The 23437-nt window shown below is 42.9% G+C and overlaps 1 protein-coding gene across 2 annotated transcripts in view; it reads left to right on the top strand.

The window, feature by feature from the left end:
• The window catches only part of LOC137324784 (coiled-coil domain-containing protein 68-like), a 50177-nt gene extending 27096 nt beyond the window's left edge, over positions 1–23081 (top strand). For both annotated transcript variants that reach the window (XM_067989524.1, XM_067989573.1), the window contains exons 5-11: positions 3390–3515; positions 6090–6218; positions 8471–8565; positions 12553–12658; positions 17096–17179; positions 19584–19660; positions 20213–23081. In XM_067989524.1, coding sequence (XP_067845625.1) covers positions 3390–3515; positions 6090–6218; positions 8471–8565; positions 12553–12658; positions 17096–17179; positions 19584–19660; positions 20213–20279 — 684 coding nt within the window. In that variant the 3' untranslated portion in view covers positions 20280–23081. The remainder of the gene's footprint in view (positions 1–3389; positions 3516–6089; positions 6219–8470; positions 8566–12552; positions 12659–17095; positions 17180–19583; positions 19661–20212) is intronic.
• The last annotated feature ends 356 nt before the right edge of the window (positions 23082–23437 follow it).

Here is a 23437-nt window from a genome sequence, read left to right as displayed (position 1 = left end):
CCTTAGCAGAACCTCCTCCCTGTTCTTCCTTATGTCATTGGTGCCGACATGGACCACGACATGAACTGAATCCTCCCCCTCCCTTTCCAAATTCTTCTGCAGAGGAAGCTATCTATTCCCCGATTATAGAATCTCCTTTGACTACAACCTTTGTATTCTGATCCTCCCTCCCTTGGATTGCCTCATGCTCCACGGTGTTATGGTTAGTATTCTGGGCATCCTCCCTGCAGCCTTCATCCATATCCTCACAGGTATCAAGTACCTTGCACCTGTTGGACAGGACCAGTGTCTGCGTGACCTCCTTCTCCACCTCCCCCTCCCTATGTGTCAGAGTGTTTCTAACTCGCACTCCAGATCAGAGACTCTGAGCCGGAGTGTCTCAAGCCAGAGACATTTACTGCAGATGTGACAATCCGGGACAGTTTTGCTGTCCACAGACTCCCGCATACCACAGTCCCGACACAGACAGCCTGTACTGCCATTTCTAGTTTTTATTTATTTATTTATCAGTAGTTTATTTCTAGGACTAATAGAATCACTTGAGATCTAGATTATATTTATTAAGTGGATTTAGTTTGATTTCAAAGTAATTAGTAATTACTTAGGCTTTTTAAAAAATGTTGTGTATTTTTTTAATTCAAGTTTTGAAAGTTGATAGATTAGTTTTAGTCCCTTGGTTTAAATAACTTAGCACCTCCTTCCCCACTGTACCTAATTCCCACACTCTCCAAATTCCCAGTTGAAAGTCCTCACTCTGTTAGCAATTCACTCCGTTAGAAGTTCACTCTGTCTTTACCAACCTCTGTGCTCCAGCTCTGTGCTTTTGCTTCTGCCTAGTGGGAAAGACACTACGGCTTCCTCATTCAGCCCCCACTTAAAACTGCCTCAGGGACTCCAATGTGCATAAATCTGTGAGGCTCCCGCCTGCTTTAGGTGGGTGCTACAAAACTCTGCTAGTTAATATCGGAAATGATTGGCATCTGAGCGGGTAAGTAACTTACTTCATTTTGACTGTCTATTCCACCGTGCAGGTGGGGTTATAAATGACCCCTATATCTTTGCTCTTGTACTCTACGCCCCTATTTATAAAATCCAAAATACTATTGTCCATTTCTATGGTTTTATCAATCTGCACTCACTGGCCTATAAATCCGGCCTCACAGCGCCCATTTACCGGGTGCTATCTGGCCTACCATTCCTCCAATATGGCGGGCAGGAAGCTCGCGCACATTTCCAGATCTCCAGCCCCAACTCTGACCCTTGGCCTGACCCTGATCCCAGACCCCCGGTCCCAATCCGATTTTGCACTCCTCTTCGCTTGTCTGGCTGTTGTGCCTCGCCAGCTCCATTATAAGGAGGCCGAAGGCCTAATATCGGGGACACCTCTGGCCTCACCATTTAGTCACAGGGCTTGAACCCTGCACCCCAAAAATGGGTGTACCTGAATTTCTGGACCGCTGTGGTTCCACACTTTTTCCATTCATCGTAGGATTCCCATTCTTTGCTTTTCCAAAGTATATTATCTTACACTTCTCCACATTAAATTGCACCTGTCACCTGTTTGCCCATTCTACTAATCCATTCATGTTTACCTGAACAAAGCAAACTTAGCACCTATGGAGAGAACAAACAAGTTAATGTTTCAAGTGTGCGAACTCTTTGTCAGAGCTGGGTTCCTGAACTGGGTTCTGACAAAGAGTTTGCACAGTCGAAACATTAACTTGCATGTTCTCTTGAAGCCTTTCCAATCTTCCTCACTGTTTGCCAAAACACCAACTTTTGTGTCCCAGCAAAAAACACATTTTTATCTCCTTCCTTCTGCAGTGTCGTGTGCTCCCATTCCAATGCAGCTGCACAATATTTCTTGCTCCCGACAGTCAGTGAGCTGCTGGCTGCAGCTCACTGTGAATATAAAGTGAGGCCAGTCTGGTTGATCTGCTGGGGTCAGCTGTTCACGATTTGTGTGACCAAAAAGCACTTCAGTATAACCTGTAATGTTAGAGACCAGCATTGATACAGTTATCATTTAATGCTGCAGCTTCTAACTGCTCTGAATATTTTTGGACGTCACTGAAGCTTGCAGATGGCAAGAAAAATTGCATTTTTTTCAAATGATGAAATATTGATTTCAGTAATCTTCCAAACCCAAGAACCAGTTCTAAATAATTAACTTCTGGCTGCGCAATAGGTTGTAACTGAAGGTAGTGGTCCCAGTGAAAGTCCCTTGAAGTCAGAATCTTCTCCCAGGTGTCTGTTCTTGATTAAATATATCCATTTTGAAGTCCTGTGGTTCATCAGAACCAATTTTAAGTTTCAAACCTGACAAAATTATCCTCTGACTCATTATGAATCAGTAGAGCATTCCGCCCACGGCTCTAAACACACAATCATGATCTGCATTTAAAAAATTGATTTTCTAACACCACACAGTGATGTCAGGAACTCTTTTTGTTTGGTTCACTAAGGTATACTGATTAAAGGCTACTGGCTTCACTACTAAACATTTACAATCTTTTTTTTTTGCTTATTCACCAACACGTTAGCCTCAATTTTAACCTGGGGCACAGGTCTTGCGTTCAGGGGGTGGGGTGCGCATCATGCGTTGTGGCATTTTAACTCCCAGGCCTCATTTTAATAAGATTGACGGGCTGGTCTCCCGATCGCGTGGTGATTCAGCCTGCCCGCTCACATCGTGTGTGCAACTCCCGATGCTTACCTAAAGTGGAGATGCACCTTTTTATACAAGATTCCCTGCTTTCATTTTTCATTGCATAACTGTGGTACACATTTTCAGGGGGCAGATGAGTCAAAGGGCTGCCACTCTGCTTTTCAGATACCTCCCTGGATGTCCTAGTGGAGGAAGTGAAGACAAGGAGGGGGCAACTTTTCCCCAAAAGCCCCAAGGCCACCATGAAGCAGGCCTGGTGAAGGAATGAAAATCTTCTTGTCTGTCAGCTGTGTGAGACCTACGTGAAATGGGTTTGGGCAGTCTCAACCCAGTTACTTATGGCCATATGCACAGAACTGCTCCTGATTCAGCATTAATCGGCACTTAATTGCAATCTCACTTAGAGAGGCCAGAGGGCAGCTAATGAGGGAAATGAAGAATGTCACACATGTGTAGAAGTGACTGATAAACATGGTTAGGGCACAGTAGAGGGTGGTATATCATGCATGTTGATGCTGACAAAGAGTGCTCAAAAATAGAAAATGTTCTATTTCTCAGCACTAGCATCCATCACCCAGGGGGATTGAGGGACATGGTGAGAAGGTGGGTAGTTGGGATTGAATTTTGTTTTAAAAGGTAGGATTGTTGGGCTTAAAGGCCTTTTCCTGCTCTTAAAAACTCTTAGGTTCTTATGTTCAATTACTTCACCTCTTGTCATTAGTTGGAGGCCACTCAAGAAGCAGGTGCTGCAGCGATTCGAAATGCCTCACACAAACTCTACGAGCGTTATCAAAAGCAGATGGATGAACTAAGACAACAGCATGAACAAGAGAAGTGCAATCTACAGGTCAGTGCGTTTAAACATCAATGGAACAAATTATTACTTAGCCATCCGTGGCTAAGTAAAGAAATTAAGGATAGTATGCGACTAAAAACAAGGACATATAAGGTAGCCAAACTTAGTGGGAGGATAGAAGATTGGGAAGTCTTCAAAAGACAGCAAAAAGTAACGAAAGGATTGATTAAGAAAGGGAAGATAGATTATGAAAATAAATTAGCAAAAAATATAAAAACAGATAGCAAGAGTTTCTACAGTTATATAAAAAGAAAAAGGGTGGCTAAGGCAAACGTAGGTCCTTTAGAGGATGAGACCGGGAAATTAATGGTGGGAAACATGGAGATGGCAAAAATGCTGAACAAATAATTTGTTTCAGTCTTTACGGTAGAGGACACTAAGAATATCCCAACACTGGACAAACAGGGGGCTCTAGGGGGGGAGGAGCTAAATACAATTAAAATCACTAAGGAATTGGTACTCAGTAAATTAATGGGACTCAAGGCGGATAAATCCCCTGGACCTGATGGCTTACATCCTAGGGTCTTGAGGGAAGTGGCAGTAGGAATTGTGGATGCTTTGGTAATAATTTTCCAAAATTCTCTGGACTCGGCAAAGGTCCCGGCAGATTGGAAAACTGCCAATGTAACACCCTTATTTAAAAAAGGTAGTAGGCAGAAGGCTGGAAATTATAGACCAGTTAGCTTAACATCTGTGGTGGGTAAAATTTTGGAGTCTATTATTAAGGAGACAGTAGCAGAACATTTGGATAAACATAATTTAATAGGACAAAGTCAGCATGGCTTTACAAAGGGGAAGTCATGTCTGACAAATTTGCTTGAGTTCTTCGAGGATATAACGTACAGGGTGGATAAAGGGGAACCAGTGGACGTAGTGTATTTGGACTTCCAGAAGGCATTCGACAAGGTGCCACATAAAAGATTATTGCTCAAGATAAAGAATCACTGGATTGGGGGTAATATTCTGGCATGGGTGGAGAATTGGTTATCTAACAGGAAGCAGAGAGTTAGGATAAATGGTACATTCTCGGACGGGCAACCTGTAGCCAGTGGTGTTCCGCAGGGGTCGGTGCTGGGTCTCCAACTCTTTACAATCTATATTAATGATTTGGAGGAGGGGACCGAGTGCAACATATCAAAATTTGCAGATGACACAAAGATGGGAGGGAAAGTAGAAAGTGAGGAGGACATAAAAAACCTACAAGGGGATATAGACAGGCTGGGTGAGTGGGCGAAGATTTGGCAGATGCAATACAATATTGGAAAATGTGAGGTTATGCACTTTGGCAGGAAAAATCGGAGAGCAAGTTATTATCTTAATGGCGAGAAACTGGAAACTACTGCAGTACAAAGGGATCTGGGGGTCCTAGTGCAAGAAAATCAAAAAGTTAGTTTGCAGGTGCAGCAGGTGATCAAGAAGGCCAACGGAATGTTGGCTTTTATTGCTAGGGGGATAGAATATAAAAACAGGGAGGTATTGCTGCAGTTACATAAGGTATTGGTGAGACCGCACCTGGAATACTGCATACAGTTTTGGTGTCCATACTTAAGAAAAGACATACTTGCTCTCGAGGCGGTACAAAGAAGGTTCACTCGGTTAATCCCGGGGATGAGGGGGTGGACATATGCGGAGAGGTTGAGTAGATTGGGACTCTACTCATTGGAGTTCAGAAGAATGAGAGGCGATCTTATTGAAACATATAAGATTGTGAAGGGGCTTGATCGGGTGGATGCGGTAAGGATGTTCCCAAGGATGGGTGAAACTAGAACTAGGGGGCGTAATCTTAGAATAAGGGGCTGCTCTTTCAAAACTGAGATGAGGAGAAACTTCTTCACTCAGAGGGTGGTAGGTCTGTGGAATTTGCTGCCCCAGGAAGCTGTGGAAGCTACATCATTAAATAAATTTAAAACAGAAATAGACAGTTTCCTAGAAGTAAAGGGAATTAGGGGTTACGGGGAGCGGGCAGGAAATTGGACGTGAATTTAGATTTGAGGTTAGGATCAGATCAGCCATGATCTTATTGAATGGCGGAGCAGACTCGAGGGGCCGATTGGCCTACTCCTGCTCCTATTTCTTATGTTCTTAAAAGGCACAGACAGAATGGGTAACACAAGCATTTGCCAGGATTGCACGCGTGGCTTTATAGGATAACATGTGATCCACTTTGGTACGTTTCTGTTGTCCAGCAGACCATCAGGGAACGATGTGCTGGAGTCCAGGTACTGTCTACATGGAGGATGGAAAGTTGTAGAGTCCATCACCTCCTATGGACCTTCTCAACAGTGGCATTGGCAGAGGCCTGGGAGCAGGTGGCCTGCCTGTCAGCTCATTGACGACATTGTGGGTGTTGTAAGGTGATTTAAAACTATGGGAACAATACCAGCCAGAAGCCTCCAAAACCAAACAACCAAAGAGATTATACAATGGCAGGTTTGCTGATTTGTATTTTTTAAGCAAAGAGTTTAGCTTACAGGTTGTAGGAGGAATCGGTTAGTTGCAATTAAAAAAACATGAATCAATTTTGATGTGAGCATAACCTCAAAAAATGTTTCACTTCCTTTTCAGATTTTTGCTGAGGAGCAGGAGCAAAATTTGGAGAGAAGTGTGGATAATTTCAATAAGATGGCATTGAAACTTCAGCAGAAACAGAACAGAGCCACAGAGCTGGAAAAGCTAATAGAAAGGATGGAAAAGGTAAAAGAAATGAGCCTGAAGGTTGAAATTCCATTACCTTTAGACATGAATTATAACATGTCAACCCTCAAATTTGCTGACAACGGGGTCCTGAAATTTCCTGGGGAGACCTTAAGGCGTAGTTCTGGGGTGGAGCATAAATTCCACTTGCTCAGTACAATATCACTGACCCGAAGGCGACTTGAAATATTTCCGGTGGGCATCCACGCCATTTCGAATGCAACTGGGGCACAAATTGACCGGGAGAAGGAACATTTTCAGGGGATCCATGGGGCTGCAGAACCATCTTCAAAAATCTTCAAAAAGTGCTGCTAGCTTCTTCTATCTCAATATTGATTCATATAGGAGTCCTGTCAACTTCAGCCTAGACACAGTCCTTGGGAACTGCACTGAAAAGGGGTAAAGAACAGTTTGGCCTTTTTTTCATCTTTCCTCAGTGACAGCAGAAGTTCAAGTGCAGGTTCAACTTGTGGCATACAATGAGAAAGATGGCAATGCTGTTCATGAGTTGTGCCTGGCACCTGTTGTCCATCTGATGAGAATCAATCTGAATGATAGGAAGTTGTTTAATAACTATCCTCAGGCAGAGGTAAGAGACGTCTTTTTGGGGATAAGGTGGTTGCAAGATGATATGCCGAGTGATTAAGCCTGGATGCAGGCAGCTTCACGATATTCCAGAAGAGATGATGATAACCAGCACAGTTAGACCTATCAGCATGGCTTGGGATTCTTCCTGCTTGGCTCCAGATAGCTGTCAAAGGCATTGCCCTATGGATAGAGTGGTCCTTTCTGGACAAGCAATGGGAAGCTTACCAGTGCACTTGGGGGTCCTTAATCCCTGGCTCTCCCTAATCTCTCTAGACTTGGGTAAGTGGGGCTTGACCCTTTGGAGAGAAATTGTGCAAAGAGAAACTCTACCTGTGTGGATTTCTCCAAGGAATATAAGAATATAAGAAATAGGAGCAGGAGTAGCCCATACAGCCCCTCGAGCCTGCTCCGCCATTCAATAAGATCAAGGCTGATCTTTGACCTCAACCCCACTTTCCCGCCCAATCCCCAAATCCCTAGATTCCCTTAGAGTCCAAAAATCTATCAATCTCAGCCTTGAATATACTCAACGACTGAGCATCCACAGCCCTCTGGGGTGGAGAATTCCAAAGCTTCACAACCTTCTGAGTGAAGAAATTTCTCCTCACCTCAGTCCTAATTGGCCGACCCCTTATCCTGAGACTATGCTCTCTACTTCTAGACTCTCCAGACCGAGGAAACAGCCTCTCAGCATTTACCCTGTCGAGCCCTCTAAGAATTTTATATGTTTCAATGAGATCACCTCTCATTCTTCTAAACTCCAGAGAATATGGGCCCAGTCTACTCAATCTCTCCTCATAGGACAACCCTTTCAACCCAGGAATCAATCTAGTGAACCTTTGTTGCACCGCGTATTAAATATGGTGATGGGTTTTCACTTTTGTTAGACATCCAATTAATCATATAAACTTGCTATATTGCTCATAATGGGACACAAACCATGTTTGGAAGGACAAGGGGATATACTTTTCTGTTATTGCAACTGTGTGTATTAGTTTGCCCAGGTGCAATGCATAGAGGAATATTGGGCAGGGAGGATCATGTGCCAGTAACAGAGCCTGCCCAATTTTCCATTCGTGAGCATTTTCCTCTACACGTTGTGCCCAGGTTATCCAATACACCCAGGCACAAGAATAGGAAAATCTTTCTCAGGATCTATAATCGTACCCCTGAATGTTTTTCACTGTTTTAGTGGATGTTGTACAAAAATCTCACCTTTTACTGAAATCCTAATGGCAATAATGAAATTACACATAAACATCTATTATTGTATCATTTATGGTGTACTAAAGCCTGAGAAAGAATCAATATGAACACAATTTTGGGGTTTAATTTCCTCTGGTAGTGCATAGGTTAGCACATTCACATAGAATTCCTTTGTGTTCTATTTTAACACAGCCATTAACCTGTTTTATGTGTTAACATCTGTATTAAAATAGCTTACAAAGGAAGTTTATGGGAACATGTTAACTAATGTACTTCTAGAGGAAATTCAAACCTCCTGCGGATCTTGAGTAAGGGCCTAAACAAAGGAGCAAGGAGGACAGACTGAATGATGTTTTCTCACTCCCATCTTATATCCATATGAAAATCAATGTTAGCTCTATAATTTTTGAAATATTTTTAAAGGATTCTTACTAGTAGTAATTCAAATCTTTTTGTAGGAGAAGAAAGAGTTAATAGAAAGGAAACAGTCTGTGGAAAAAGAGATGGAATGGAGAAAGTCGATTTCTATGGATGTTCCAGACAACTCAAAGAGGTAGGAAATTTACTTCACTGACAGATCTTCATCAATGTTTCAGCTTGTCTTCCACGGTCTAATACTTTTCATCTCCCTCTCTATGGGGGTCATTTTCACCTTCACCACTTGGGTGGTGAACTGGCGGAATGGATTGGCAACCCTTTATAGAACTTGCCCGATTATAATTTGCATTGAAATTGGTTGGGTTCTATAATGGCCACGCGAGCTGCTGCTCTGCCAGTTATCACGCAAGCGGTGAAAGTGAACATTGCTCCCTTTGTCTTTTTGCTTTTCCCACTCTTGCAATCTCTGTATCATTCTTCCACACTTTTTCTGAATATCTCTATCTGCGACTCTTTTTCTGGACGCCTCACATTGTCTCTATCTGTCACAATTTCTCTCTTCACTTCCCTCCTCCACTCAGTGCCTTTACAAAATTTAATTTAAGACATATGAGTGCATAAATAAATAAATGGCATGCTTCTCACCTACTGCAGGTCAATTTATTAATATTTGTACTGTAGTTACATATTCAATTACATATAACATAAAAATAGAAAGAATGGAAAAGATCATCTGGTCCATCAAGTAATCCCATAATGTCATGATGCAATTTATGGACACCGACCCCTCCCCTCTCTACAAGCCAGCCATACAGTATCCTGGGAGAGGGAAAAAAAACAGAGTAAAATCCTAGAACACTTTAGGGAAAAAAAACTCCAGAAAATTCCTCTTCGATCCCAAAGGCGAGACCACAGGTGATGGCAGTGACTGGGAGACATATCCCTCAGTACACCACCTACCTTTTATACATAACGATGTTGGCCTCAGTCAGGAACTCATCCAGCTCACTTTTGAAAAGAAGCCAGTGAAAACTAGTGCAATTTAGGAGAGTGGTCCTGAAACAGATGTTAGCCCCTTCATTAACATGTGCAAGGAGCCCAATGCCAAATTTAGGTGGCCGCCAGGGACTCTTGAATATCGCCCGATCTAATATTGGATCGGACATATTTCGGGCGTCCTTGGGGAGCGGGACATAGCCCCGCGAAATTGGTGATTTTCCCCCGTTTTATGCACAAAAAACAAATGAAACAGGGTGCTATTTGTCAGCTGAGGTCTTGTCTAACAAATCCACTGGACAAATGTAAGGAATCTTACAACACCAGGTTATAGTCCAACAAATTTATTTTAAAATCACAAGCTTTCGGAGATTATCCCCTTCGTCAGGTGAATGAGTGGAAGGTTCTCAAATCGCATATCTTATATTAGGCTGGGACAGCATCACACCAATCAAAAGGTGTCGTTGTTGTTCAAACAGGCCAGTCACGGAGAACAGCACGTCCCAGTACACTGGATATACATTGTGTCAATTACACAGACAGAAAGAAAGAGACCCAAATGGCAGAGAGAGAGAGAATATTAAAACACATAACTTTTTTTTTCCCTTTTTGCTGGTGGGGTTACGTGTAGCGTGACATGAACCCAAGATCCCGGTTGAGGCCGTCCTCATGGGTGCGGAACTTGGCTATCAACTTCTGCTTGACGATTTTGCGTTGTCGTGTGTCTCGAAGGCCGCCTTGGAGAACGCTGACCCGAAGATCGGTGGCTGAATGTCCTTGACTGCTGAAGTGTTCCCCGACTGGGAGGGAACCCTCCTGTCTGGAGATTGTTGCGCGGTGTCCGTTCATCCATTGTCGCAGTGTCTGCATGGTCTCGCCAATGTACCATGCTCCGGGGCATCCTTTCCTGCAACGTATGAGGTAGACAACGTTGGGCAAGTCACAGGAGTATGAACCATGTACCTGGTGGGTGGTGTCCTCTCGTGTGATGGTGGTATCCGTGTCAATGATCTGGCATGTCTTGCAGAGGTTGCCGTTGCAGGGTTGTGTGGTGTCGTGGACGCTGTTCTCCTGAAAGCTGGGTAATTTGCTGCGAATGATGGTCTGTTTGAGGTTGGGTGGCTGTTTGAAGGCGAGTAGTGGAGGCTTGGGGATGGCCCACGATGATGACGAACACCTCACTAAGGCCATCCCCACACCTACATCACTGCCACTCACCGCCACCCCTCCCCCCACGCCCCACACACACTGTAATTAGTGCCTCTCAGTCCACAACTTTATTTGTAATGCTTTGCATATAAACATTGCAAGAATACTAGCCTTGAGCTTTTTCCTAAGTCTCACCAGGACCGCCTACATCCACTTTCGTAATATCGCCCGTCTCCACCCCTGTCTCAGCTCATCAGCTGCTGAAACCCTCATCCATGCCCTTGTTACCTCCAGACTCAACTATTCCAATGCTTTCCCAGCTGGCCTCCCACCTTGCACCCTCCCTAAACTTGAGCTCATTCAAAACTTTGCTGCCCGTATCCTAACTCACATCAAATCCTGTTCACCCATCACCCCTGTGCTCGCTGACCGACATTGGCTCCTGGTCTGGGAACGCCTTGCTTTTAAAATTCCCATCCTTGTTTTCAAATCCCTCCATAGCCTCATCCCTTCCTAGCTCTGTAACGTCCTCCAGCCCTACAACCCTCCGAGATCTCTGCGCTCCTCCAATTCTCTTGCGCATCCCCAATTTTAATCGTTCCACCATTGTTAGCCTTGCCTTCAGCTGCCTAGGCCCTAAGCTCTGGAATTCCCTCCCTAAATCTCTCTGCCTCTCTCCCTCTCTCTCCTCCTTTAAGGCACTCCTTAAAACTTACCTCTTTGACCAAGCTTTTGGTCACCTGTCCTAATATCTCCTTATGTGGCTTTGTGTCAAATTTTGTTTTATAACGCTCCTGTGAAGCGCCTTGGGGCATTTTACTACGTTAAAGGTGCTTTTTAAATGCAAGTTGTTGTTATATTCCTATGCAAGAACTCTTCCTCAGTCCTACCAAAATCATTGGGTCTCATATGGACTACCATCTAGCTGCTCACACAACCCTCCCAAAGGTTTTAATGCATGCTCCTTGATGTTCTTCACCTTGGCACTAAGGAGACAACATACTGTCTGGACTTTAATTCACACCCACAAACCTAGAATCATAGAATCGTACAGCCCAGAAGAAAGCCATTTGGCCCATTTTGCTGGCTGTTTTAAAGAGTTATCCAATTAGTCTCACTCCCTGCTCTTTCCCAATAGCCCTGCAGATTTTTCCCCTTCAAGTGTTTATTCAATTCCCTTTTGAAAGTTATTACTGAATCTGCTTTCACCACCCTTTCAAGTGGTGCATTCAAGATCATAACATAAGAACATAAGAAATAGGAGCAGGAGTAGGCCATCCGTTCAACAAGATCATGGCTGATCTTCTACCTCAATGCCATTTTCCTGCACTATCCCCATATCCCTTGATGCCTTTAATAACTAGAAATCTATCGATCTCTGTAAAAAAAACTCCTCTCTGGTTCTTTTGCCAATTACCTTAAACCTGTGTCCTTCACTTCCTCATCGATCCTCTTTCCTAGCTTTTTCTTCAACTTGTGTACTGCGTAAACATCAAGGTGCTTCTCAAGTTCAACAATCCACTGCTCAAATGTAGTAACTTGTTGATAATTAGTGGAAATGGATTCGTCCTGCACTTTGCTTCAGCATGAACACACATTGCACTTCACGCTGTATTTCACTATAGAGCACACCAGTTTCTAAATAACCTGCACCTTACATATCTTTAAAAATAGCCATGTACCTGAAATTTCTGTCTCTCATGTTTTGCTTTCTACAAATTTAAATGCAAACTTTTTTTTAAGTGGTTGGGAAAACCATTTGGTTTGAAGTTTATTAAAGGGACAAAAACAGGTCATCTTCCCGCCTTTCACTCACAGGCAGCTTTAATATGCAAAGTGAGAAATGTTGAGGAACATTCCCAGGATTCATTCCTTTTTTAAATAATCATGTATTTCTGTCACACTGTCTTCAGTTTTTTTTTTGGTAATTCCAGGGTAGAAAGGGCCTGCAATGGGAAACAATTTTTTTTTGTAAAGTTGATATTGATCAAATGAACCCAAATGTATTTGTTAACAGGTTTCAGGATCTTCAGTTGGAGGTTCCTACTCTTCAGGAAAAGATCTTTCACCTGGACAGCGTTGTTTCCCATCAACATCGAAACTTGTACAGTGTAATAAACACGGTGAGACACAGAGCATGAAGTTAGTGTAGAACATCAGTAAAGTCCATAATATAGCAAAGTATTCAATACCTCAATAACAATCAAATTGTTGCTGCTATCTAGCTCTTCTGATGGGTCAGTGGGTAAATGTACCACTCACTTGTGGTACTAAGTCATACCAATTAGTAAGGTGCCAGGTTCAATCCCCAGTCTTTGCTGAGTTAGCTAACCTCAGTTTGGACGGAAGCTGAGATGTTGCTATGGCTGAATAGCCTGCTAGCACTCAGTGCCTAAACTCATACGTGAAGAAATGGGCAAGGTGCCAGAGGGCTGCTGACAGCCATACATAGAACCCAGCAAGAGTCAACATCTTCATGAGAGAGGTTAGGAAAAAATGTTCTTGTTATCCAATCTTTTCGCTTAAGAAAACATTATTATGCGTGTTTATCTCATTTCTGAATGGTGGTAATATCCTATGAGTACTCAGACACTAGGGTAATTGAGCAAGCCTCTAATAGTAGGGTTGCATTTAGCGGTAAGGAATGCTGTGGACCATTTATCCAACTGTTTGGCACTGTTTTCATTATATGGCACAACCAGAAAGTTTGATTAAATTTACTCACAGGCTAGATACTGTAATTTATGTGTTTATTCATCAAATTCCAAACCCACATGCATCTCAACGAAGGATCCATGCCTGAAGCGTTAACTTACCTGTTCTCTCCACAGATGCTCAGTGTTTCCAGCATTTTGTGTTTTTGTTCGAGACAACACCATTTATTTTACATTTAGAATGTTTGAGCACTGAATAAATATTGATAGATAGATAGATCAAGGGTATCAAAGGATATGGAGCTACAGTGGGTGAATGGAGTTGAGGTGCAGATCCTTGATGCGACACTCGGTCACTTGATGTCAGGGGCAGACACTCTCACCTCACCTCTAGAATTCAGCTCTTTTGTCCATTTTTGGACCAATGGTATAATGAGGTCTGGAGCTGAATGGTCCTGGCAGAAGGGAGTTGCAGGATTTTGACCCATCAACGATGAAGGAACGGCGATATATTTCCATGTCAGGATGGCGTGTGACTTGGAGGGGAACGTGCAGGTGGTGTTGTTCCCGTGTGCGTGCTGCCCTTGTCCTTCTAGGTGGTGGAGGTCGCGGGTTTGGGAGGTGCTGTCGAAGAAGCCTTGGCGAGTTGCTGCGGTGCATCCTGTGGATGGTACACACTGCAGGCACGGTGCGCTGGTGGTGAAGGGAGTGAATGTTTAGGGTGGTGGATGGGGTGCCAATCAAGCGGGCTGCTTTGTCCTGGATGATGTCGAGCTTCTTGAGTGTTGTTGGAGCTGCACTCATCCAGGCAAGTGGAGAGTATTCCATCACATTCATGACTTGTGCCTTGTAGATGGTGGAAAGGCTTTGGGGAGTCAGGAGGTGAGTCACTCGCCGCAGAATACCCAGCCTCTGACCTGCTCTTGTAGCCACAGTATTTATGTGGCTGGTCCAGTTAAGTTTCTGGTCAATGGTGACCTCCAGGATGTTGATGGTGGGGGATTCGGCGATGGTAATGCCGTTGAATATCAAGGGAAGTGGTTAGACTCTCTCTTGTTGGAGATGGTCATTGCCTGGCACTTGTCTGGCTCGAATGTTAATTGCCATTTATCAGCCCAAGCCTGGATGTTGTCCAGGTCTTGTTGCATGTGGGCATTGATTGCTTCATTATCTGAGAGGTTGCAAATGGAACTGAACACTGTGCAATCATCAGCGAACATCCCCATTTCTGACCTTATGTTGGGGGGAAGGTCATTGATAAAGCAGCTGAAGATGGTTGGGCCTAGGACATTGCCTTGAGGAACTCCTGCAGCAATGTCCTGGGGCTGAGATGATTGGCCTCCAACAACCACTACCATCTTCCTTTGTGCTAGGTATGACACCAGCCACTGGAGAGTTTTCCCCCTGATTCCCATTAGCTTCAATTTTACTAGTGCTCCTTGGTGCCACACTCGGTCACTTGATGTCAAGGGCAGTCACTCTTACCTCACCTCTAGAATTCAGCTGTTTTGTCCATGTTTGGACCAATGGTATAATGAGGTCTGGAGCTGAGTGGCCCTGGCAGAACCCAAACTGAGCATCGGTGAGCAGGTTATTGGTGAGTAAGTGCCGCTTGATAGCACTATCGACGACACCTTCCATCACTTTGCTGATGATTGAGAGTATGCTGATGGGGGGATAATTGACTGGATTGGATTTGTCCTGCTTTTTGTGGACATGGCACACCTGGGCAATTTTCCACATTGTCGGGTAGATGCCAGTGTTGTAGCTGTACTGGAACAGTTTGGCTAGAGGCGCAGCTAGTTCTGGAGCACAAATCTTCAGCACAGCAGCCGGGATGTTATCGGGGCCCATAGCCTTTGCTGTATCCAGTGCATTCGGCTGTTTTTTGATATCACGTGGAGTGAATTGAATTGGCTGAAGACTGGCTTCTGTGATGATGGGGATATCAGGAGGAGGCTGAGATGTATCATCCACTCAGCACTTCTGGCTGAAGATGGTTGCAAACGCTTCAGCCTTGTCTTTTGCACTTATGTGCTGGACTCTGCCATCATTGAGGATAGGATTGTTTTCAGAGCCTCCTCCTCCCGTTAGTTGTTTAATTGTCTACCACCATTCACAACTGGATGTGGCAGGACTGCAGAGCTTTGATCTGATCCATTGGTTGTGGAATTGTTTAGCTCTGTCTATAGCATGTTGCTTCCGCTATTTAGCATGCATGTAGTCCTGAGTTGCAGCTTCACCAGGTTGGCAACTCATTTTTAGGTACGCCTGGTTCTGCTCCTGGCATGCTCTTCTACACTCCTCATTGAACCAGGGTTGATCCCCTGGCTTGTTGGTGATGGTAGAGTGAGGAATTTGCCAGGCCATGAAGTTATAGATTATGCTGGAATACAACTCCGCTGCTGCTGATGGCCCACAGCGCCTCATGGATGTCCAGTTTTGAGCTGCTAGATCTGTTCTGAATGTATCCCATTTAGCACGGTGGTAGTGCCACACATCACGTTGGATGGTGTCCTCAGTGTGAAAACGGGAGTTCGTCTCCATGAGGACTGTGCGGTGATCACTCCTACCAATACTGTCATGGACAGGTGCATCTGCAACAGGTAGATTGGCGAGGACGAGGTTAGGTAGGTTTTCCCTCGTGTTGGTTCGCTCATCACCTGCCGCAGGCCCAGTCTGGCAGCTATGTCCTTCAGGACTCGGCCAGCTCGGTCAGTAGTGGTGCTACCGAGCCACTCTTGATGATGGACATTGAAGTCCCCCACCCAGAGTACATTCCGTGCCCTTGCTTCCTCCAAGTGGTGCTCAACATGGAGGAGGACTGATTCATCAGCTGAGGGAGGGCAGTAGGTGGTAATCATCAAGCAGTTTCCTTGCCCAGGTTTGACGTGATGCCATGAGATTTCATGGGTTCCGGAGTCAATGTTGAGGACTCCCAGGGCCACTCCCTCCTGACTGTATATCACTGTACCACCACCTCTGGTGGGTTTTTCCTGCCGGTGGGACAGGACATACCCAGGGATGGTGATGGAAGAGTCTGGGACGTTGGCTGAAAGATATGATTCTGTGAGTATGGCTATGTCAGGCTGTTACTTGAATAGTCTGCGGGACAGCTCTCCCAATTTTGGCACAAGGCCCCAGATTTTAGCGAGGAGAACTTTGCAGCGTCGACTGGGTTTGGTTTGCCTTTGTTGTGTCCAGTGCCTAGTGGTCCATCCGGTTTTATTCTTATAATGATTTTTTGTACCGAGATTATAGAACTGAGTGGCTTGCTAGGCCATTTCAGAGGGCAATTAAGAATCAACCACATTGCTGTGGGTCTGGAGTCACATATAGGCCAGACCGGGTAAGGATGGCAGGTTTCCTTCCCTAAAGGGCATTAGTGAACCAGATGGGTTTTTACAACAATCTGGTAGCTTTATGGCCATCATTACTGATACTAGTTTTTTTTAATTACAGATTTTTATTTAGTTAATTGAATTTAAAATCCCCAGCTGCCGTGGCGGGATTTGACCTCATGATCCCAGATTATTAGTCCAGGCTATGTTATTAATCCAGTAACATGAGCACTAGGCTACCATACCCGCAGCATAGTAGCATGCTCTAATTGAATGGCGGAGCAGGCCCGAGGGGCTGAATGGTCTACTCCTGTTCCTAACATTACTATGTTATTATGTTAAGACGGGCATTCTGACTAACCAGGCATCCATGAACAGTTCCGTTCTGTATTAGCCAATACTGACCATTGGATAGCCCACAGGTTATGATGTGTTGATTGGTTTTATTTGAAGAGTGTGGAAGACCTAGGAATTGTAAAGGCCTTCCTCACCTGTAAAGGAGGAATGTGCAATGTCTTGTACCACTGTCTTTCACGTAATGCATTTTTTTTGTTTCCTCTCACAGATTGAAAACTTAAAAGTGGAATTGACAAAACAGGATCAAATCATATTGACACTGAGGGAACAAGTATACATACTTGAAGCAGAGGTGCTTATTTAGTTTTGTAAATTACAAGCACATGGAACTAAAAAATCGATTGCACTCCATTATAATTGTGTCATGCGCCAACAGGATGGTAGAAGGCGAATTCGATGGACCTTTGCTTTTTTCGTCTAGCTATTCCTATGTTCCTAACTAAGCAAAGCCAACACTGTTCAGGTTTTTAAGGAGTGTGATGGAAATAGACTTGGATAATTCATTTTCTGTTATATTAGGTGCAAATGTTCTTTATTTATTAACCTCTTAATCTCTAAAATTGTAGGAATCATACTCTGTAGCTCTTTCTCATAGGGATCATATCCCTGATGGTGGCGGTATGGGAATTAACTTTCTGTTTAGTATGGTTTCCTGTCAAAAATTTGGGTTTCTCTCTCATTACTAAGGGACGTATAATGGGCCTTCTTAGTGAAGGGGTCTGAACTGGCTTCAGCTCTTTTCAGAAAAAAAATTTAAATTGAAAAATTTTAGAAGCAATGAAAGAGTTCTGTTGTCAGCCTTTCAAAAAGTTAAAAACGGATATTGTGATCAAGGTCAAATCACGTTTGAGATGCCTTTCCTCTCATATGGGGAAGTATGGTGGTTTTGCCCAAATCATTGGGCCTCTATTATGCCAAATGGGAATGTCAAACAACTATTACAGTCTTTCCTCGTTGCATGGTCATAGAGGCGGGGTAGCGCAATCCGTTATTACCCCGCGCCCAATGGCCCCTGCGCAGGCAGGACGAGACTTTCGTCAGGCCTGAGGACTCACCTGCAATCTGCATTGGAAATCAGCATTAAATGAGGATTCCATGCAATTCGCATTTTCCACCAGCAGGGGTCGCTCCAAACTCTTAGCAGGCGGTCTGTTAGAAATCTCTTAAAGGTAGCTGGTACCTGTTATTTGCTGGAAATAACAGTCTGCTATCTGCACGGAGTCTAAACGGAGATCAAACATCGCACACATAAAACACAGACACAGGTCCCTATGATTACACACTGATGAGTTATGTTAAAACATTGAATAAAAGTTGCGCACCACTACATACCACATCCTCCAATCTGCATGCCAGACCTCACCAATCTGCCGATCTGAGTTTGTAACAGGCCTGCGAGAGTGCATGCACCAATGTTCTCTGCTGATGCATTAGAGGCCTTGGGGCAAGAGGTGGATAGAAGGAAGGACATCCTATATCCGCAGCGGGGGGTGGGGTGGGGGGAGACAAGAGGCCGTCCAGACATATACCCAAAAGGCAGTGGGAGGCAGCGGGGGATGAAGTCAATGCCAGGTGCACATGGATGCAGTGCAAAAAGAAGTTTAATGCTTTGACACGAGTGGTCAAGGTGAGTGAGGTCAACTGTCAAGTGCCGTCTCCTACCAACTTCACCATTAGCTGCATCCACTGCTCCACACACCACACCCCCATCACCTACATACCAACAAACTCTTTCCATCGGTACTCAACTTTTCCAATCAGATGCTTCCTCTCATCCTTACATATTACCACTGTTGCAAGCCATAGACCCACAACTCACAGGCCACACACACTGGCAGCTATTCAACCATGACAGGTATATCACCCAGACACACGTCCCGCTTTCTTGCCAGAGAAGGTGGTAAATTCAGAGGCAAAGTAACTGTTCAATATTTTTTCCATTTCGCTGTTGTTACCTGTGAGTTTATCTTAGTGGCCCTATCCCTATTCTGATTTTTCTTTTGTTATTTATATGTCTGTAGAATACTTTATTTCTTTTTATATTCCTTGATAATTTAATCCCATAGTTCCTCTTTGCTCTCCTAATTGTTTTTTTGACTTCTTTACTAACCTCTTTGTATTCCCTTTTGTCATCTTCTCCTTTATTGTCTATGTTCTTAGAGTATGCCTTTTGCTTTAGTTTCAATTTTACCCTTATCAGTTTATTCATGCATGGTGTTTCATTATGTTGTAGTCTTGAGCCCATTTATACTTCCCATTTTGGTGGCCTTCCTGGTAATGTATTCCACAATTCTATTATTTTTGGGTGTAAAGGTCCCACCTTACTAACCTTCTTATTCATAACTTGCTAATTTTTAGCATCAAATTAACCTAATGAACAATTTTCTGTATCAATTTTGTCAATTTCTTTAAGAATCCTGAAAACTTCAATAAAGTTATCTTGAAGTCACCCCTTTTCCAAAAATAAAAGCCCTCAAGCACAACTTCCTTCCCCTTTTCTTATTCTGATACCCAGCATTATCTTTTTTATTTCTCTCTATACGCTGCCAAGGGTCATGATTAAATGTTAACACAAATTATGGACCTGACTAAATGTAACAGGTTGAGGACTTCATAACCACTGAAACAATTTTGATTTAGTAATAGAATACTGAAATATTTACATGTAACAAATGACTTACTTTATCTTTAAACAGAACAAAGAACTGAAATATAAAGTGGAAGTTCACTCTTACAAGCAAAACAAAAACACTTCACCAGCATCCTGTGTCAGGTATGATTTCCGTGGTTTTTTTTTAACATTATGATAATGTAGGTAAAGGAGTTCTGAGAGTGGACATATAAAGCAAGATACATTGAAAGAATTATTTCTTTATCCTGTACCTACTGTCGGTAAGAACAATTGGCTACTGTACAATGGCAGAGAAGTAGGCATAATCACCAAAAAAGTTAAAAATTAATTTAAACTCCGAGAAATTCTATCATAAATACAATAAAATAAGTAGAACACATTGAACGCAAACAAGCTTACAAAAAAAACATTTTTGATTAAAGAGTATCAGAAAAGAGATCCTATGGGAGTTTAATAGAGGTAAATCCAACCAAGCATAAAGCAGGGGTATGCACTAATCAAATATCGTATGGAAGGTAGTGAAAAGAGACCTTTGATCTGAAGGCTTACTCTGACTGGTACTATTGTACAGCAATGCCAGATGTTTGTATCAGAAAATACAATATATTACAAGAACATTTACGTTAATGAAGGATGTCAGTCATTTCAGTCTTTCCTGTTTGTCAGTTTTGCTCTTCTCTCTCCCCCCCTCAGATCTGAATCACCTAGAAACAAAACCCCATATCAAATGCTGATGAAATGGAAAAAGAAAAGTACCTGACCATGAATTAGCTGGCTTTGTACAGCAACGCATTTACCACAGAAGAGTAGCTAAAGAAGAGAGCCTACTGTCACTGCATACGACAGCAGCTTTCCTGGGACCAAACAATCCAGAAATCACCAGAGGATAAAGAGCAAAATGAAATTTATCCGAAACTAGACACGACGAGGAAGATTTCAGACCTGACAAACTCTGTGTTTTTTGAAATGCAATTTGTGCCAAGAAATAAAGAGCTGCAGAAAAAAAAATTGAGGGAAACATTGAGGAAATGAAATGAAAATGCTCTAGGAGGTACTGCTCAGAAGAATTTAGGACAACACAATTTTCATATAATTCTTATACAACCGTGGTTCTAAAAACAAGGTTTCTCTGTATTGATCATTTGAAGTGTCTTAGCACATTATGTCACTTATTACTTTACAGAACACTTTGGGCTGGATTTTGCTGTAAAAATAACGGTGAGGCTAACAGTGCTCACCGTTATTTATGCATAAATTGGACAGCAACTTCTGGCAATCGCACATGCGCAGTTAAACATGAAGATCCAAAAGTCGCTGTCCGAGATGTGCTGCCCCTCCGTAAGCTGTGCGAAAACGGCATCTCGCCGTCTGGCTCCCCATTCAAATGTATTGAACGGCATGAAGTTCCTGCACTGACATCACCAACTAAACTCACCACAAAAAGGTAGGGCTTGCCCATTCCAGTCTAAGTACCTTTTAACGGCGTGGTAAGTCTCAATTACTGCCAAACCTCTCTGCAACTGAAAATTATCTTTTACAAGTTTGGAGTCTCATTCCTTCAGCTTTTAATTATTGTTGGAGATTTTTTTAAACATTAAGTAAGTTTTTAAAAACTTTTTCTTTCTGTCTCTTTTATCTCTCTCTCTCTCTCTCTCTTAATCCTGTCTTTCTTTCCCCCTCTTTACTTTGCTTTCTGTACCTGATTTGACATTAAATTCACTATTCTAACTTACACTTCCTGGTTCAGACTCTGCACTGCTTATTAACGATTCTTCAATCTAATTGGTTAAGGAGATACACAGTTGCTTGCCCTGTTCACACAGGCCCCAGATGCCCTGTAGAGGGCACCGCGCTGTTTGGATGTTTGACTGACAGCAACTTGCCATCCAAAACCCCATAGAAAGTCTGTGGGCAAGTGCCGTTCGTTCGCCGTTCACAGTACCATCTGGCCCTCTATCTTACTGTGCCAGGAGCACACTATTTAAAACAATGCTGCATGCCCATTTTAATTTTTAATAGAGACAGCATAGGCAGAATTAAACATGTACAGGCTAATTTGTTTGTCTCAAATAAATCTTTTATTTAATTGTTTTTAATGTTAAAGATCATGCTTGTAAATGCTGTCTTTGGCATGGAATGCAGTTCTATGTGATCATAGACTTTGAGCATGACAAACTATTTATCTGTTGGGGGTGGGAGAAAGGGGAGCTATCCCACTCTATCATCAACCAGCTGTCCACAAACATAAGGGCACTGAGAGCCACCACTTCCCTGAATGAAATCAGCCAACACATCCCCTCTTTGACTGAGATCAGTTAACATATCACTTCCCTCACTGTGATCATTTAACTTAGTATTGAACCAAGGATCTTCCTGATCTATATGGGTTCATACCAAGCAGCGAATTTACCCACTGAGCCACCAAAGGGCTTGTTATTTTATCTTTCATTAGGTTTCTTTCTAGAGTTCTCATGTTTCATTTCTATTGACTGATAAAAAAAATACAGTATTATTAAAAGACTCAGAAGCACACAAAACTACTTGAAATTTGATATAAGGTAACTACAAAAAAGGTGAAGATAAGTTTGTTCAAACCCTACTGATCCTTGCACCAATAAAAATAACAGAGTTAAGACAACAACCAAACAACCAATGTAGAACTTTTTTCTTTATTTTCTTTTTAACAAATTTCTTGATTCAGGCAAATTGTTGTCTATAGCAAGAGTTCGAACACCAGGAGACACAAAATAAAAATAGACGGGACGTCAGGTGAATTTTTTTTTCACCAAATGATAACATCCTTGTAGAATACGTTACCAGAAAATGTCACTCAAATGGACAGTATACAATAAAACTTAATTTAGCCAAAATGTTTGGAGGACATAAGTTAAAGAAAGAAAAGAAAGTAAGACTTGCATTTATATAGTGCCTTTCAAGACCCCAGGATGTCCCAAAGGGCTTTATAGCCAATCAAGTACTTTTGAAATGTAGTCACCGTTATAATGTGGGAAAAACGGCAGCCAATTTGCACACAGCAAGGTCCCACAAACAGCAATGTGATAATGACCAGATAATCTGTTTTTGGTGATGTTGGTTGAGGAATAAATATAGCTGGACACCCCTGTTAATTAGTTGAATAAAGTTTGAATGAGCAACCCTCTCGATGGAGGTGATTTTAAACCCCAAGAACTGGTAGGATGGAGGCGGGTGGGAGATGCAAATAATTGTTTTTTTGGGTCGCAACCGCAAAATTTTCGGACTTTGCATTCCCAGTGGGAAGCCTGTACTTTTATGCGCCAGTGTTAAAACGGGAAATAAAGCCGGTTGCGGTTGCGACCCAAAAAACAACTATTTTCAACTCCCAACCCACCCGTTCTTGGGGTTTAAAATCACCCCCATGTAATTTAAGCTCCCAGAGACATAGAACCACATTCTAGCCCTTAAGCAAATAACCCAGCAATGATGTGATAATCAGCATTCTTCAGTATGTCACCAACACCATTGCTGTAATTGAAACTGCCTCTCTAATAAAGATGAGAGACTTGTAGGATGAGTTTGTAAATTGTTGTAAACAATTTTACAACACCAAGTTATAGTCCAGCAATTTTATTTTAAATTCACAAGCTTTCGGAGGCTTCCTCCTTCGTCAGGTAAATGTTCAGGAGCTCCTTGAAGCCTACGCATTTATACATCACAGAACAATACATGGTGTTTACAGACTGCCCCTGCAACTGCCCGTTGCCAAGGCAATCACCGTGTTCAGACAGAGAGGTGTCACCTGCAGAACCCCCGAATACACATTCAACAAAAAAACAAACAGGAAAAAAAAACAAAAAAAAAACAAAAAAAAACAGAGAGAGGCAGAAACATCCGGAAGGCAGAGAAAGCCAGCAAATGACCCATTATATTAAAAACAGA

The sequence above is a fragment of the Heptranchias perlo genome, chromosome 1, assembly GCF_035084215.1.
Source record: "Heptranchias perlo isolate sHepPer1 chromosome 1, sHepPer1.hap1, whole genome shotgun sequence".
NCBI classification, from domain to species: Eukaryota; Metazoa; Chordata; class Chondrichthyes; order Hexanchiformes; family Hexanchidae; genus Heptranchias; species Heptranchias perlo.
Note: the sequence above shows the minus strand (reverse complement) of the source record. Positions and strands in the feature narration are given on the sequence as shown.